The sequence below is a fragment of the Mustela erminea genome, chromosome 16, assembly GCF_009829155.1.
Source record: "Mustela erminea isolate mMusErm1 chromosome 16, mMusErm1.Pri, whole genome shotgun sequence".
Taxonomy (NCBI): Eukaryota; Metazoa; Chordata; class Mammalia; order Carnivora; family Mustelidae; genus Mustela; species Mustela erminea.
Genome location: NC_045629.1, coordinates 32445075 through 32463774, shown reverse-complemented (window position 1 = coordinate 32463774; position 18700 = coordinate 32445075). Strand labels below are relative to the sequence as shown.

The window sequence follows — 18700 nt, the reverse complement described above, 5'->3', positions numbered from 1 at the left end:
TTTTCTCCCATGTACCTTGTTTATGGGGACCAGTCTCCCCCAGAAGGAAGGAGCTTCCTCAACCCTCCCTCTGTCATTCCTCACTTTCTTCTACTGCTTTTCTGTCATCTCTCTGCTGTTACCCTTGCTCAACTCCTCACCATCCCATAAGTCCTGTCTTGTGAGGGAAATTACATCTGCTTACTTTATCCTTTATAATATACCCTTCCTAGTGCTACCATACCTTTGTAAAGCACAGATTAGAGCCCATGGTTTATTGGTTTAAAACTCATACACAAGCGATAAGAATGATTATGTAGCCTAAACACAAACCTCATTGTTTTTGTTAACTAATGCATTCATTAATCTAGCAAATATTTGGTGAATGAGTAAAGTACAAGGAACTTTAAGTCAAAATTGAAATGAATTTTAGGATGATGAGGGGAGATCAGGAATGAGGAGAGACTGGGGATGGGATGAAGATACCACTTATCTTGTGCACATGATATGTGTATAAGGGGGGAGGGCAAGGGGGAGAGAAAGGGAGAGGGAAAGAATATCAAGCAGAGTTGGAGCTGAGCATGGAGCCCAATATGGGACTTAGTCCCATGACCCTAAGATCATGACCTGAGATGAAACCAAGAGTTGGAGGCCTAACTGACTGTGCCATCCAAGAGCCCAGAAATCAGATCTTATATATTACTTTGTTCCCTTATTGCACCTAGCACAGTGCCTTGGACATAGTAGGATTACCAAAAAGGGTTTTGTGAAAAAAAATTGCCAGTTTGAGTTTTAAACAATGAAAAAAGATTAGAAAATGAGAATGGTATAATTTCTACTAGTTTTCAGGAAAGGATGAGCACAAAAGTTTTGGTTAAGTCTGAATTTTCTTCACTAATACATGGGGAAGATATTCTTCATGGAACGTTGAATCCAAGGTCTTATAATGTTGAATTGTTTTTTAGTGTGATTCTCCTTATTGCATTCCATCTGTTCATATAACAATCCACGAACACTATAGTGAATGATAGTGATTATTTGATAAGAGCACATTCTGTCTTATCTAGGCAGCAAAATTCAGTCTTAGGAACTGAGATGGAGGGAATTTGTGGAAGTACAAGGCAGTTGCTTTTATTCCAAGTCATACTGCAATGTAGATACATGAAATAAGACATATGGGTCTTTGGATTAAGTTCTGGACAGCTTATGATTCTTTGAAAAGATCAGAAAAATTGACAAACCTTTAACCAGACTCATCAAAAAAAAAAAATAAAGAGAGGATCAAAACAAAATCAGAAATGAAAGAGAAAAAACAACTGACATCACAGAAATACAAAGAATTTTAAGAGAGTATTATGAAAAATTACATGCCAACAAATTGGACAACCTAGAAAAAATGGATAAGTTCTTAGAAACATACAACCTCCCAAATTTAAATCAGGAAGAAATGGAAAATTTGAACAGACTGATTACCAGCAGTGAAATTGAATTAGTAATTTAAAAACTTTTAACAAACAAAAGTTCAGGACCAGATGGCTTCACAGATGAATTCTACCAAACATTTAAAGAAAGTTATTACCTATTCTTCTCAAACCATTCCAAAAAATAGAAGAGGAAGGAAAACTTCCAAATTCATTCTATGAGGCCAGCATGATCCTGATCCCAAAACTAGATAAAGAAACTACAAAAAAAGAAGAGCTACAGGTCAACGTCTCTGATGAACATAGATGGAAAAATCCTCAAGAGAATATTAGCAAACTAATTCCAACAATACTACAATACTTTTAAAAAATCGTTCATCACAATCAAGTGGAATTTAGTCCAGAGATGCAAGGGTAGAGTGCAGTATTTACAAATCAGTTAATGTGATACCTCAATAAGAGAAAGGATAAAAACCATATGATCATTTCAATTGACACAGAAAAAATATTTGACAAAGTATAATATCCATTCATGATTAAAAACTCTCAAAAAAGTATGGTTAGAGGAAGTACACCTCAGTATAATAAAGGACATATATGAAAACCCCACAGTGAATATCATCTTCAAAGGGAAAGATTTGAGAGCTTTCCCCCTAAAGAATAAGGATGTCCGCTCTCACCACTCTTATTCAACATAGTACTATAAGTCCTAGCTACAGCAATCAGCCAACAAAAAGAAATAAAACCATCCATATTGTTAAGGGAGAAGTAAGTCTTTCCCTATTTGTAGATGACATGATACCATATATGGAAAACCTAAAAGACTCAAAAACTTGTAGAACTGATAAATGAATTCAGTAAGGTTCCAGGGTACAAAATCAATGTACAGAAATCTGTTGCATTTCTATACACTAATAGTGAAGCAACACAAAGAGAAATTAAGAAAGCAATACCATTTAAAATTGCACCACAGATAATAAAATACCTAGGACTAAACTTAACCAAAGAGGGGAAAGACCTGTATTCCGTAAACTATAAAACACTGATGAAAGAAATTGAAGATGACAAGAACAAATAGAAAGACATTCCATACTCATGGATTGTAAGAACGAATATTGTTAAAATGTTCATACTAGCCCAAGAAAATCTACCAAAATACCAATACCATTTATCACAGAACTAGAACAAATAACTCTAAAATTTACATGGAACCACAAAAGACCATGAATAGCCAAAACAATCTTGAAAAAGAAAAACTGGGGGCTTCTGGGTGGCTCAGTCAGTTAAGAGTCCAGCTCTTAGTTTCAACTTAGGCCATGATCTCAGAGTCCTGGGATAGAGCCCAGTATTGGGTTCTGCACTCTGTGCAGAGTCTTCTGGAGATTATCTCCCTGTCCCTCTTCCTCTGCTCCTCTTCTGCGATCTCTCTCTCCCCCTCTCTCTAAGATAAAAATTTTTTTTTAAAGAAAATACTGGAGGTATCACAATTCCAGATTTCAAGTTATACTAAAAAGCTGTAGTAATCAAAACAATATGGTCCTGACACAAAAATAGACACACAGATCAATAGAACAGGATAGAAAGCCCAGAAATTAACCCATGATTATATGGTCAATTAACCTTTGACAAAAAAAGCAAGGTTATACAATGAGGAAAAGAATAGTTTCTTCAACAGATGGTGTTGCTACATGCAAAAGAATGAAACTGGACCACTTTCTTAAACCATACACAAAAATAAATTCAAAATGGATGAAAGACCTAAATATGAGACCTGAAACCACAAAAGTCTGTGAAGAGAAGACAGGTAGTAATATCTCTGACATTGGCTGTAGCAACATTTTTCTGGGTGTATTTCCTGAGGCAAGGGGCACAAAAACAAAAATAAACTACTGGGATTACATCAAAATAAAAAGCTTCTCCACAGCAAAGGAAAAAACAAAACAGAAAGGCAACCTACTGAATGAGAGAAGATATTTGCAAATTTCATATCTGATAAAGGTTTAGCACCAAAATTTAAAAAGAACTTATATAAGTCCATACCCCCCAAACCCAAATAATCCAATTTAAAAAGGGGCAGAAGACATGAACAGACATTTCTTCAGAGAAGACATCCAGTTGACCAACAAATACATGAAAAGATGCTCAACATCATTCATCATTGGGGAAATGCTAGTCAAAACTACAGTGAGATATCACCCCACACCTGTCAGAATAGTTAAAATCAAAAACACAAGAAAGAACATGTTGGTAAGAATATGGAGATGGAGGAACTCTGGTGCACTGCTGGTGGCCATGCAAACCAGTGCAGCCACTGTGGAAAACAGTATGGAGGTTGCTCGAAAAATTAAAAATAAATAGAATTACCCTATGGTCCAGTAAATCATGCTACTAGGTATTTACAGAAAAATTATAAAAACACTAATTAAAAAAATATATGCATCTTATGTTTATTGCAGCATTATTTACAATAGCCAGACTATGGAAGCTGCCCAGTGTTCAACAATAGAGGAACAGAGAAGATGTGATATATATAATGGAATATTACTGAGCCGTAAAAAAGAATGAAATCTTGCTGTTTGCAACAACATGGATGGAATTGGGAGGGGTATAATGCCAAGCAAAATAAGTCAGAGAAAGACAAATACCACATGATTTCACTCATATGTGGAATTTAAGAAAAAAAACAAATGAACAAATGGAAAAAGAGATAAACCAAGAAACAGACTCTTAACTATAGAGAACAAAGTGAAAGTTACTGGAGGGGGAGATAGGTGGGGGTGTATGAGTGAAATAGGTGATGGGGATTAAAGATCATGATGAGCATTGAGTAGTGTGTAGAATTATTAAATCTTTATATTGTACACCTGAAACTAATATAACACTGTCCATTAACTACAATGGAATTAAAATTAAAAAATAGAAATAATTTAAGGAAAGCCTCTTGTTTGAGGGAAATCTCTGCCTTATATGATACATAACTTAGTGGACTTGTTCCTAGAATATTAGCCTTCCACAGGATAGCCCATGTGTTTGGAATATAAACTGAGCAGCTTTTAAAGACACAATCCCCTTAAATAAGTCTGGTAAGCTTATTTAGTTACTCTACACAACTGATAACGTGAAATTTTTTCATGTCACCCAACAACTTTCTTATACATTAATTCATTGATATTTAAGTTATCAAGTTCCTATACTATGGGTTACTATTTTCATTGATAGAAAATTATTAAAGGAGCCAGTGTTGTTTCTAAAAATTTCAATATACCATTTCTCCAGCAATGTTCAGACATTAAATATGTTAACATAGGAACATGAGGATACTGGCCCATGGAAATACTCCTGAGGTAATTTTACAGGAGTTTTATTGGACTCTCAATTCAATTTTATTGAATACTCAGTTATTGGGTATATTCCAGTAAATAATCACCATGAAAACTCCTGCCTTAATGGAGCTTGGACTCTTCACCAGGAACATATATCTGTACTTTTGTCATGGCTTTATAGGTCTATATGTCTGTGTATGTCACGGGTTAGTGTTGTGGTCATGCTGAGGTGAAATTGTCTCGAACAAGAATGGAATCCGCAAACTCCCGCTGTTCCCTGTGGCTGGAACATCTTTTGTCTCATCTTTCCATGACTATTTTCTTCTCACCCTCTAGGTTTCAGCTCCATTGTCTACCTCTTTTGACTGACCTCCCTGAACTGCCCATCTAGTGTTGCCAACCCTTGGAGCAGTTGTTACATCAGATCCTTGTTCTTTTTTCTCGAAAATCACTACCTGATGTTGGTTTACTTGTGTATTATCTTCTCCAGAACTAGAAGGTAAGCTCTGTGAGAGCCAGCAAGTGCCTGGTAAGGTTGCCCATATTGAATCCCCAGTGGCTGGCAAAGCGTTTGACACACATGTTGAATAAACAAAGAAACTTTGATGTCACTATGGGAGTGTAAAATAGTGCTACTCAATAGAAACATAATGTGAGTCACATGAAAGTGACAAAGAAACATTAAATTAATTAATTTAACTAATTTTAATAATTTAATAATTTTAGTAATGTATTTCACGTAATTCAATATACCAAAAATGTCATAATTTCAACATTTCATAGTTTATATAATCAGTGCAAGAATTTTCAATGAGATATTGTACTTTTTTATATTGTCCTCAAAGTTCAGTGTGCATTTTCTATTAGTACATCCCAACTCAGATTTTAAATTTTTTTTTTAAATACTTGACTGACATTTAGATTTCATCAAATTTAGGTTCTATAACTGGAAGAGTAGATTCACATATTCAGGTTCTCCCACAAATTTTAAAAGTTTCTCAGTAACTGTATGAGGATAATTTCTTAAATTTTAATTAGAAGTAAATAAAATTAATAATTCCATTTCTGAGTCATACTAGCCACATTCCAAGTATTCAGGCACCACATGTGACTAAAGACTATAGCATTTGGGCAGTCCATCTCTAAAAAAAATGTTTAAATTGCAGTGTTAAAATACACTATATTGTTATTACACTATATATATGCTATATTGTTTAAGAGTGATAATCATTTGAAAATCTGTCTGAAGCAATTTGTTACTAAAGGTAAAGCATCAACATATATTTTATTTTATTTAATTAATTTATTTTTTTAATTAAACTTTTTATTTTGAGATAACTGTAGATTCCCATGCTGTTATAAGAAATCCCTCAGTGGTATAACATGATGCACAGCTATAGTACAGTAATCACATCCAGGATATTGACACCCATATCATGTGTGTACTTGTCCCCCTGTGTGTTCTCTTCTGTATAATTTTATCACAGGTATCCAGTGCTATTACCAAGATAATTATCGGTTCCATCCCCACAGGGATCACTCCCATTTTTCTTTTTATTTTTTTTAAATTAATTAATTTATTTTCAGAAAAAAAAGTATTCATTATTTTTTCACCACACCCAGTGCTCCATGCAATCCATGCCCTCTATAAAACCCACCACCTGGTACCCCAACCTCCCACCCCCCGTCTCTTCAAACCCCTCAGATTGTTTTTCAGAGTCCATAGTCTCTCATGATTTACCTCCCCTTCCAATTTCCCCCAACTCCCTTCTCCTCTCTAACACCCCTTGTCCTCCATATTTGTTATGCTCCACAAATAAGTGAAACCATATGATAATTGATTCTCTCTGCTTGACTTATTTCACTCAGCATAATCTCTTCCAGTCCCGTCCATGTTGCTACAAAAGTTGGGTATTCATCCTTTCTGATGGAGGCATAAGACTCCATAGTGTATATGGACCACATCTTCCTTATCCATTCGTCCGTTGAAGGGCATCTTGGTTCTTTCCATAGTTTGGTGACCGTGGTCATTGCTGCTATAAACATTGGGGTACAGATGGCCCTTCTTTTCACGACATCTTCAACATATATTTTAAAAAATAAACCATTATTCAGGAGGCTGGAGAAAATATCTGCCAAAAATATATCTGATAAGGGACTATTATCCAAAATATACAAAGAACTGTTAAAGCTCAACAATAAGAAAACAAACAACCCAATTAAAAATGAGTCAAACACCTTAACAGACACCTGACCATATAAGATGTACAAATGGCAAATAAGCATATGAAAAGATGCTCCCCATCATATGCCACCAGGAAAACGCAAACCAAAACAGTGGTGGGCTGACATTCCACACCTGTTAGAATGGCCAAAATCTGGACCGCTGATAACATCAAACACTAGTGAGGATGTAGCTCTCATTCATTGCTCTTGGGAATGCAAAATGTCACAGCCACTTTGAAAGACAGTTTGGTGGTTCCTTACAAAACGAAACATACTCTCACTATATCATGCTCCTTAGTATTTACCTAAAGAAGTTGAAAAATTATGTGCATATAAGAATCTGCGTGTGGATATGCATAGCAGCTTTATTCATAACTGCCAAGTCTTGGAAACAATCAAAATGTCCTTCAGTAGATGAATGACATAAACTATAGTATGTCTAGACAATGGGATATTTTTCAGCACTAATGAGAAATGAGTTATGAAGCCATGAAAAGACATGGAGGAAACTTAAATGCCTATTACTAAGTAAAAGAAACCGATCTAAAAAGGCCACATACACAACTATATTCTGGAAAAGGCAGAACGATGGAGACAGTAAAAACTACAGTGCTTGCACAGGTTGGGGGCTTAGGGATGTGGGAAGCAGGTGAACAGGCAGAGTCCAGAGAATGCTTAGGGCTGTGAAAATGCTCTATGATATTATAATGAAGGATACACATCATTATACTTTGTCCAAATACACAGAATGTACATCAAAAGTGAATCCTAACATAAAGTATAGATTTGGGGTGATTATGATCTGTCAATGTAGGTTCATCCTTGGTTAAAAAAAATGTGAGTGATGTTGATCATGGGGGAGGCTGTGAATGTGTGGGGGCAGGGGGTACATGAGAAATCTCTGAACCTTCCTCTCAATTTTGTTGTAAACCTAAAACTTCTCTTAAGAAAATCTTTAAAAAGATAAACCCAATTGGAAGGGGAGGTGAACCATGAGAGACTATGGACTCTGAAAAACAATCTGAGGGTTTTGAAGGGGCGGGGGGAGGGAGGTTGGGGTACCAGATGGTGGGTATTAGAGAGGACACGGATTGCATGGAGCACTAGGTGTGGTGCAAAAACAATGAATACTGTCATGCTGAAAATAAATAAATATATAAATAAATAAATGAAAAAAGGGGGACAAAAAAGATAAACCCAAACCTACCCAAAACAAAACAAAAAAACCAACCATTATTAATTGAGAACATTGTCAAGTTATCACTGTATTAAGTTCTATCATTTTTATTTGCTTGTTCAGTGGGAAACAGATGAATTTTTAATAGCAAGTCTACCCAGAATGGTACATCACCCATAGTCCACATATCTATGCAACCGTCCGGAGTGGATGGACGTTATTACATTATTACCGTGCCATTAACAAATGCAACAATTAACACTTACTATTGTAACATGACTTTATCAGGCCTTTATAGCAACTTGTTTGCCTACAGAAAAACCTGTCTTTTATAGAATCCTCTACCTCAAACATTTCTGGGGAGCTGTCAGGATACCTACAGGAGTCTGTGAATCAATCGTGTGTGCCGCAGCTGCTACTCAGAGAGGTATACAGTGTAGGGATTCGTCACCATGCAGTATTTTTATTGCTTTTTTCTTTTCTAAAATCTGTATATGTTCATGGCAGTTGGATGCACATATGAACATCTTCAGTTATTCTGGTGTGGGGTAGGAGAAGACCGAAAGACAGGAATACTTTAAGAAAGTAATCTCATGAAATATCCACTACGTAAAAGAAGGAAATAAAATTTTGATAGTGTGTGGCCACCAACACTGATCATTTTCAAATAAAGCAACACCATTTAGATCTAGGTAAATTTTGAGCTCCTAATAACATAGTTCAGGATCTGGATGGATTTGCTCAGTATGAGGAACATATTTTGGAAGGGGGCTTATTTTTTTTAAGGCCACAATACTATGGAAATAAATACTATGTTCTCATTAAAGGGATGGAAAGAATGAGATTAAATCATTATTAACTAAACTGACAGATTCCTGATGGATAATTTTGTTTTCACTCATGCTCAACATTTGAAATGAGAAAACTAAGGTACTTTAAGATGCCATTATTTATTTTGTTTTAGTTGGCAAATAATTCCCAAGACAGTACTGTCCCAAAGAGCCTTTGCAATTACTGAAGAGTCTGTAAAATAATTCTTATGTTCCTCAATTCCAAAGAACCACATAACTGCAATGTTAATAGAAACTCCAGAAAAGAGGGTCAAGGTTCATCCCAGGATAATTATCTTACTCTACCCTGGGATAAATATGTATGGAAATAGTAGGTACAAATTCAATGCACTGGGCAGTAAAGTCAAAATAGGAATGTTGAAAATATTTTTTGAACGCTGAAAAATAATTTGTACTCTAAGTCTGACCATTTGCCAGAGAGAACCAAAGTTGAGAAATTTCTGTTAAAAATATGACTCAGAGGAAAAATTGCAGAGGCTGGTAATGAAGGAAATGATCTGATACCATCCCCAATTGGTTATTCCTAAGATCACATGATCTAGGCATCTTTAAAAGGAAGTTATCTGGATTCAAGAAGGTCACAGCACCTTCCTGAGAGCTACAGCTTTTTTCCTCATCTTGAAGATAATCCTAGAAAGTTCATAAAATGTGTGATGCCTTTGTGGGTACCTGGAAACTTACCTCCAGTGAAAACTTTGATGATTACATGAAAGAAGTGGGTAAGAAACTCTGTTGTGGGGTGACTGGATTTATACCTTTTTCTCTGGGGGAAGAAGTTTTATTATTGCTGCTTTTCATTCTGGAAGTATTAGCCAGATAGGAAATGCTGCTTTCTATAGAGAGGCTATAAAAATAGCAAGTGAGAATCATTTGTCTGGAGAAACTCTCGAGACCAAAGTCACAACTGATGCTTTCCTATAGGTGAGCCAATATGAAAAAGGGTCTGACTAGAATTTTTATGGTCCACAGAAATGATAAGATTTTATTTCACTGCTAAACTGGGGTACCTTTATTGTACTTGGCTCTTTGCCTGTTGCTAATCTCTCTTACATATAAAATAAATAAGACTATATTTATTTCCTAGGAGTCAGTAATTTCTATTTGAAGCTGAAAGCACTGTATTTCTCTTTTTAATGTAATTTTAAAGTAAACATCTACTAATTATTTTATTTTCTCAACTGTCAATCTGTTAAAATGTATGGTTGTTTTATCAGAGCAAAAATCTCAATTTCAGGAAATATGTCACTTTAAGGGGTTAAATATTTTTTTGATTAGGAATTACATGGGATGCCATAGGATTATCAAGTCAAAAGGACAATGTTCTATCCATAACATAATTCTTACTTGATAATGGAGGCTTTCGGGTTTCTAGATTCTGTTAGTATTGCCATTGTGTTGTGTGAACGTTCCGTGGATAACCACTGTGCTGAAGCAAGGGGGTGAGGACTGGTTCTCACTGAGACAGCTTCTACCTTGAAAGCCTCTCTCCTCACACCTCTATGACTGATAAGGTGGTATCCAGGGGTAGCAGTTTGGGGGGGGGGTGTTCTTACAGGGGTTAGGATTTAATCTGTCTTAAGACTTCACCTTTCCCTAAATCACATAGTATATATTTTTTCCCTCTTCTGTAAGTACTACTATTTTCCTTGTTTATAGACAGGAGGGCATTTAGGGACTTCAGCATAAGTGAGATCTAACTTTCTAGACTATCGACTAGTCGTGATTCAATAAAGTAATACATATGCGCTGATACAGAAATGTCAGGATTTGAGGCTATTTTGCTCTTGATTCTTTGGAACATTTTACACTTTTAACATGTATCTTTAAATTCTCATGCCACTATGTTTTAAAATTATAAAGCACTGGTGATAATGAAAGACATTAAGATATCTCTTGGAATTAGTTGTTCTGACTGATGATCAGGAAGCAGGTATTAGTTTCGCCAGTCAGAGAAGGACTGTGGAGAATGTAATTTTTCCCAAGGTCAGCCAGTCTGGAATTATACTTGATGTTGCATCCATTCATTATACTGACTCACTCCATGTATGTGAAGTTATATTTTGTAACAGAGCCAAGACTTGATGAAACGATGTATCTTTCCACCTGCAGCCATTTTCCAGACAGGGAGCTAGAAAAGAGCCTCAGGATCGCTTGCTTGTACAGTATTTCTCTCCCTCTTACCCCCTATATCTAACCTTTGGTACAGATAAGTAGTCTTTAATAAAATAAGTAGCTGAGGTTTATATACATGTGTTAAAAAATTCACCACATCCACAACTGTCACAAATTCTGTATAATACACACAGTGGCAGTGAGTTGCCATTGTCTACATTAAGTTGTAAATTGTTCATCCTTTCCATCACTTACATCCCCCAAATTTCCTTTCTTAAAAGAGGGGTTTGCAGCTGAGGTGACTGAGAACCAAAGTATTGAATTTGAAACTTACTAAAATAGTGATTCTTTAAAACTGTGCCTTTTGGAGAAATTAATCAAACTCTTCATTGTGTAGTGATTTGGAAAAGCCAGGAAAATAGGACTTGGCAACACATGCCATGAAATGTGACTTTTGTACACCCAAACAGATTATTTTTTTAAATGGAATAACTCTATATTCATTTTCAAAATCCTACTGAGAAATCTGTCTTTGACTATGGATTTTTGTTTTCTAAAAAGGAAAGGTCGAGGTTACCCAAGTGTTCCATGAGTTGAATAAAATGATAGTTGCTGCCCTAATGATTGAGATGGCCAGTTGGTTTGAGAGTGTAGGGAATATATATATAATATATATATATATATATATATATATATATATATATATATATATTCATTCATTCCAGAAGACTTAATCTTTTTCAAGATTAATGATGTGTCTTCTATGGAGTTGTATCTGAAACCCAGAAGAAGAAATTTAGATAGACCTACACTTAATCATGCCATGGGTTTCTCTGAATATTATTAGCCTGCCTTACTTACTTGCAGCTGTTATTTTATGAGGCTTTTACTAAACTCACTGGCATCTTTTTTCCTTTTATTCACACACACCCGCCTGTACACACTGACCCACCTATACACACACACACAAACACAAACACACACACACAAACTGCAACTCTGACTTCATTAAACACGTAAAGGAAAATTGTGAACTTGACATTTTGTTTTTTCTCTTTCCAACTGTAGGGGTGGGCTTTGCCACTAGAAAAGTGGCTGGCATGGCGAAACCCAACATGATCATCAGTGTGAATGGGGATGTGATCACCATTAAATCAGAAAGCACCTTTAAAAACACTGAGATTTCCTTCAAACTGGGCCAGGAATTTGAGGAAGTTACTGCAGATGACAGAAAAGTCAAGGTGAGGAAGAAGGAATTGGAGCAAAATAAAAGCAGGGTTTCTAGAAGACTGCTGCCCATAAGAAGCCATTTTGTATAAAAGGAGGAGAAACTATTCTATCACAGGTCAATGATCCCTGACTTCCTAGATTTAAACCATGTTGCCTTTGATATTTAGTTGGTGAATCTTCTCCTTTCTATAAAGTTGTCTTTATTCTTTTATAAAAGTGATTAATACAATTCATCATGCAATATATAGATTTGAAGTGAATTAAAATAACATAACAATGTTAGAGAATGTTTATGAAAGAGTGGAAGCAAAAATAGAAAAACTACCTATAAGATTATCATCTCAACATAAATTTAGTATCCATATTTTTTAATATAGATATTATTTCAAGTAGGTGTTTTTATATAATATTCTGATCAAAATGTATTCTTTGTATGCTATTGTTTCTGACACTCATTTTTTTTGTTTTAATATATCCTTACAATTTAGAATGACTAATGACCTCAAAATATTCCTTCATTCAAAGGTGATGTGTTTTTTTATTTTGTTTTCCTCTACCATGTATCAGTGGTAATCATTTTTTATTGTGTTCACAGAGCATCATAACCTTAGATGGAGGTGTCCTGGTACAGGTGCAGAAGTGGGATGGGAAATCAACCACCATAAAGAGAAAACGAGTGGACGATAAACTGGTGGTGGTGAGTTCTTCTAGTTGCTTAATTCTAGACTCTACTGCTAGGTCATCTTATAATCACTATTCTACCTAAAGAAACAGACAGTCATGCCTGCTTACATAGAACAAAAAAGATGATTCCATTGGGATTATGGTTTCACTCTGGCAATTGCCCTTCATGCTTTTATGTTCAGTCGAAGCATGCTGTCGAGGCATGCATTCTGTTACTGCTCTCAGCACACACCCTATGGTATGATGCATTTCTGGTTATATTTCTCACTCACCTTATACGTTATAAAGCTCCCTGTGTTTTCTCGGGTCTTTATATCTCCCTAACTTACTATACTATCAAGTATATATAGGATACCAGAATGAATATTTTCAAATAAACACTTTCCTTCCCAATATTAAAGGAGACAATAAATAACCCATGTTTTAGTCCTGTGTTTGACCAAGAAATTTTTTTGTGTGTCTAGGAATGTGTCATGAAAGGTGTTACTTCTACCAGAATTTATGAGAGAGCATAATTCAAGGAACATCGAGCTGAAGTTTGCATCGAACTTCCATTGGATATATTGTCCAAACATATATTGTTATTTTCTACTAATTAGCAAGCAACTAATTTACCCCAAACTGATTTTACTCAATGTGGATGTGTTCGTTAAATAAAACTTTTTAGATTTAGAAGGCGATGTAATGATTTATTGTGCTGGATCATTTCTTACTCATAATCCAATGAAGGAAATAGAAAACTGTGTTTTTTATTTTGTTTCTCATGATTTTTCATGGTAATCCAAGGCAAAAAATAAACATTTGTGAATTTTCCACTGTCTTAGGTAAGAGATGATACATTTGTTATTACATTTCACCCCTCCGTGTCCTGGAGCACTGAGAAAAGGAGCAGCAATACACTGTTGCAGAACAATAAATTTTAGTGTGAAAAATTATTGGTAAACCACGGTATCACTGGAATCTCTCAAAAATTAAGTGCAAATAATCCCATAACTTTCTTTCCAGAAAAGAACAGCTTTTAATGAGTAATGATGCAAATGTTTTTTATAGTGGTTTCCAAATGTTTTTTTTTTTTTCTACTAGGGAACGTTTTTATTAAAGAAAAATATTGAGTATGTTCCAGAACTTTTTCTTCAAATAAAATCTCCATGAAATCCCAAATTAAAAAAAAAAAAAAAAACCAAACAGACAAAAATGATAAGGAGGCTTCCCAAACGGAGGAGAGAGAGAGAGAGAGTGTGTGTGTGTGTGTGTGTGTGTGTGTGTGTGTGTGTGTTTATGTGTCTGTGTTAGAGAAAGAGGATTCTTCTGCCCTTTGTGGAAACTTTGAAGCTACTCTAGAAATTACTGGAGTTCCACTCACATAGATTAAAATTTCTAAACTATATACTTGTATTTTATAGTTAGCCGGAGTCTGTTAGTGTGCTGCAACTGCTATAATTCTGCTTGTTATGCTTCCTTTAAAAATAAGTCCGTTATTTTCTGAATAGTTATTTTATGCACAACACTAATATATGAAAAGGCCAGAAGAGGTGAAATAAGTTCCCAATCTTAAGAATTTACTTTCTTTGCAGAAACAGAGAGTCATACTTTCACTTTGGGCTAGTTGGAGATTGAAGAACTCCAAAAGAGAAGAATTATAGAGACTGATTAGGACAATTCTTAAATGAACCAATATTTATTAAGCACTTTTTTGGTCCCAGGCACTTTGCATGTTTTACTTCATTTATCATCAAAATAATCCTATAAGGAGATTTTAGTATTCCTGTTCACAGATGAGGAAAAGGAGGTTTAGAGTTTAAGTGTATAAAGCTAAATAGGGAATAGACATAGAATCTAAAATTCAAGAATGCTACAGTGGCTGGGATATACATTTAGGTATATCGGTATCCCAGTGATGATTTAATTCATAAATGGTGATAAGATTATCCAAGGATAAGGGAGACTTAGAAAAAAGAAAGACTTGAAGGCGACCAAGTGGATGTCCCAGCCACCTCAACTCAACATGTTCTACACTAACTTGTTATTGTTGCCACCTTCCACCCACTCCCTAAAACCTGTTCAGCATCCTATTTTCCAAAGTTCAGTGAATATCAGGATGTTTTGTCTAATTGCCCATTCCACAAATCTTTTTTTTTTAAGATTTTATTTATTTATTTGACAGATCACAAGCAGGCAGAGAGGGAGCCAGAGAGAGAGGGGGAAGCAGGCTCCCTGCTGAGCAGAGAACCAGATGTGGGGCTTGATGCCAGGACCCTGGGATCATGACCCAAGCTGAAAGCAGAGACCTTAACCCACTGATCCACCCAGGCGCCCTCCCCCATTCCATAAATCTTAAAATCATCATTGACTATGCCTTCTTCTTCACTCTACATCCTCTACTTTATTTTTTTAAAATCATTTATTAACTTAAAATTTCTTTAATGTTTGCTTTTCTCATTCCCATTGCCAATACCACCAAACATTTTTTTAAGTTACTTTAGGGCTCTCCTAATAAATCTCCCCCTTTTACTCTCCATTCTCTCTTCTTTTTTCCAAACCCTGTAGACTTCATAAAGGATATTTACACAATAAAAATTTGACCTGGACACACACTGATGAAAGCCTTTAAGTGGCTCCTGTTGCAGCCAGAGAAGGTCCAATCTCCGCACATGGCATTCATATTTGTCTTACGCCTGCCTTTTCTCATCTCTCTGGTTTTATCATTGCTCCTGTCTTTACACTTCTTGCTTCAATCACACCAAGCAATTTATTTTCTTTCTTTCTTTCTTTCTTCCTTTCTTTCTTTCTTTCTTCCTTCCTTCCTTTTTTTTTTTTTTCCTCTAGTTGCATATGTGTTCTACTTCTTTCTGTCTAGAATTCTCCCTTCCCTCATCCTGAAACTTTCTCATCCCTTAATGGTTCCATCACAAAGTTGCATTTGGTGCCACTTCTAATTATGTGTATTTGTGGATCTAGTTATTTTTGAAAATTTCCTCTTCAAGTTTAATTCTTATTTTTCAGATGGTATGGAAGCATAGAGTAAGAAGATCCAGTCCAATGTGAATTCGCTAGAAAAGTTGATTTCTTCCTTCTATATTTTCATAAAACTAAGGCCACAGACACAATAGAAAACTTTGAGTAACAGTTCTCAAATTTATCCTGCCTGGGACTTCTTTGAAGCTCAAAGAATTTTCCATTGTCTGACATTGCTTTTGTATATATATGTATATATATATATATATATGATGTGTGTGTCTGTGTATATATATATAAACATAGAGATAATTCTACACTTACAGGAGGAGAGAGAGGATCAAGAGGATACTTCTCAGGAAAACAGATGTGTGGATATAGAGTCAATCTATATCTTGAAGTGGATATGAAAGGTTCAAAAAGCTATTCACTTAGTCTTTGGAAATTGCAAGACTCAGACAACACGATAGGCCAGCGTATCCTTTCTTTTCTCCAATTCCCACCATGACCATCATTAAACTAAAATTTCTGGCTTAGAAATGCTTCTTCCAAAGCCCAAAGCATTACTGACTTAAATTTTTCTTTGAAAATTATGCCTCAGTTTTGAACAGGTGACCTAGTCCGCTTAGAATACTGATTTTCACCCAAGACATTACTGTGACTTGAACCGTTGTGTGGTAGGTCAAAATAAGTTACCACCCATAATAAGTACAAAAATTTATGAATTATTTTACTTTTAAAAATAAATTACTTAAATTTAGCATTAACTTGTAAAGTATTATTTTTTTCCCCCACAAACTGTTCTTCTATTTGCTTTCTTGAATGGGAGAGAAAGAGGTTATTACTTGTGCATGAAAATTACTCAAGGGTTTATGAGTACTTGTGAAAGTTATTTCTCAGGTACATTGCTGCTGAAGGGAAAAATAGATTGTGAAGTCTTGAGTTGGAACGTGTAACCTCCAAGATGGCTGTCAGGTAGTGGGTTTTTTTTTTTTTTTAAATCTTTGGGGTCTAGCTCTTAAGCAATGTATTTATAGCACTCCTAGCCAGACTGTATGGGTACAGGAAATGGCTTGGTGAAGGAGTGAGGCACAGCACGTGGATAGCTTGTTAATGGCCATCTCTCTAGCTAGTGAGATGTTGAATAAGAAACTTGAAAAACAAGAAAAAAAAAGAACCCAAAGCTAGCAGAAGGAGGTAATAAAGATCAGAGCAGATGAATGAAATAGGAAATAGTAAAACAAGAGAGAAAATAAACCAAACCAAAATTTGATTTTTCAAAATTTAGCTAGCTGGACTAAGAAAGAAAGGAGACTCAAATTACTAAAATCAGAAATGAAACTAGTGACATTACTATTGATTCTACAGAAATAGAAAAGATTAGAGAACACTATTGTATACCAACAAATTGGATAACCTAGATGAAATGAACAAATTCCTGGAAATACAAAACCTACTAAGACTAATCCATGAAGAAATAGGAAATCTGAATAGACCTGTAATTAATAAAGGGACTGAATATGTAACAAAATATCTGGTAAAGAAAAGTCCTGAGGGCACCTGGATGGCCCAGTGGGTTAAAGCCTCTGCCTTCTGCTCAGGTCATGATCCCAGAGTCCTGGGATCGAGCCCCGCATCGGCTCTCTGCTTGGCAGGGAGCCTGCTTCCTCCTCTCTCTCTGCCTGCTTCTCTGCCTACTTGTGATCTCTGTCTGTCAAATAAATAAGTAAAATCTTTAAAAAAGAAAAAAAGTCCTGGAGGCTAATTGTTCACCTGATGAACTCCACCAAATTAAAGAAGAACTAAGGCCAATCCTCCTCAAACTCTTCAAAACAAACAAAACACCAAAAACAAAACAAAACAACAACAACAACAACAAAAAAGCAAAAACCTGAAGAAAAAGGAAGACTCTCTAATTCATTTTGTGAAGCCTTATTACCCACATACCAAATTCAGACCAAGATATTTGAAAAAAATTAGAGAGCAATATCCCACATAAATTTTGAGGGAAAAATACTTAACGAAATTCTAGCAAACAGAATTCAGCAGCATATTAAAGGGATTATACAACATGACTAATTGGAATTTATTCTGGGGATGCAAGCATGGTTCAACATACAACAGTCAATGTAATATACTGCATTATCACAGGAAGGGGGAAGAACTCTATGGTTATCTCAAGTGATTCTGGGAAGGCATTTGACAAAATTCAGTACTCTTTCATGTAAAAACATTCAATGGACTAGGAACAATAGGATACTATCTTAACATAACAAAAACCAAGTATGAAAACTCCTCATTGAATATTAAACTCAATAGTAAAACCTAAAATCTCTTCCTCTATAACCAGGAATGAGACAGAGGTGTCAGCTTCTTCTATTTCTATTTACTAGGTTACTGGAAGTACTAGTCAGAATAATTAGGCAAGAAAAAAAGATATTCAAGCTGAAAAGAAGTAAAATTATTTCTGTTCCCAGATGGTATGATCTTATATGAAGAAAACCCTAGAGATTCCACCCACCTGAAAAAACCCATTAGAATAAATGAATTCAGCAAAGCAGTAGGATACAACATCAACACACAAAAAACGGTGTGTCTTTATGCACTAATTTTGAACAATCTGAGAAGTAAATTAAGAAAACATCTCATTAAAATAGCAGCAAAAAGAATAAAATATGTAAGGATTAACTTAATTAAAGGAATTAACTTTTGGTAAATATTCATACAATAAAAACTACAAAA

At 35.3% G+C, this 18700-nt stretch overlaps 1 protein-coding gene across 1 annotated transcript; it reads left to right on the top strand.

Annotated features, from left to right (window-relative positions):
- The first annotated feature begins 9528 nt into the window (after nt 1–9528).
- Nucleotides 9529–13683, top strand: FABP4 (fatty acid binding protein 4). The gene is made up of 4 exons (XM_032316640.1): nt 9529–9696; nt 12158–12330; nt 12915–13016; nt 13468–13683. Exons 1-4 carry the CDS (start codon nt 9624–9626, stop codon nt 13516–13518), a joined length of 399 nt encoding a protein of 132 aa, XP_032172531.1. The 5' UTR covers nt 9529–9623; the 3' UTR covers nt 13519–13683.
- Nucleotides 13684–18700: the final 5017 nt, after the last annotated feature.

What these genes read in the sequence shown, in the direction of transcription:
- FABP4 (XM_032316640.1), top strand. Translation starts at nt 9,624, where the DNA reads ATGTGTGATGCCTTTGTGGGTACCTGGAAACTTACCTCCAGTGAAAAC. An exon ending in TGATTACATGAAAGAAGTGG is followed by an intron (nt 9,697 to 12,157) that starts GTAAGAAACTCT and finishes TTCCAACTGTAG; the next exon opens with GGGTGGGCTTTGCCACTAGA. An exon ending in TGGACGATAAACTGGTGGTG is followed by an intron (nt 13,017 to 13,467) that starts GTGAGTTCTTCT and finishes TTGTGTGTCTAG; the next exon opens with GAATGTGTCATGAAAGGTGT.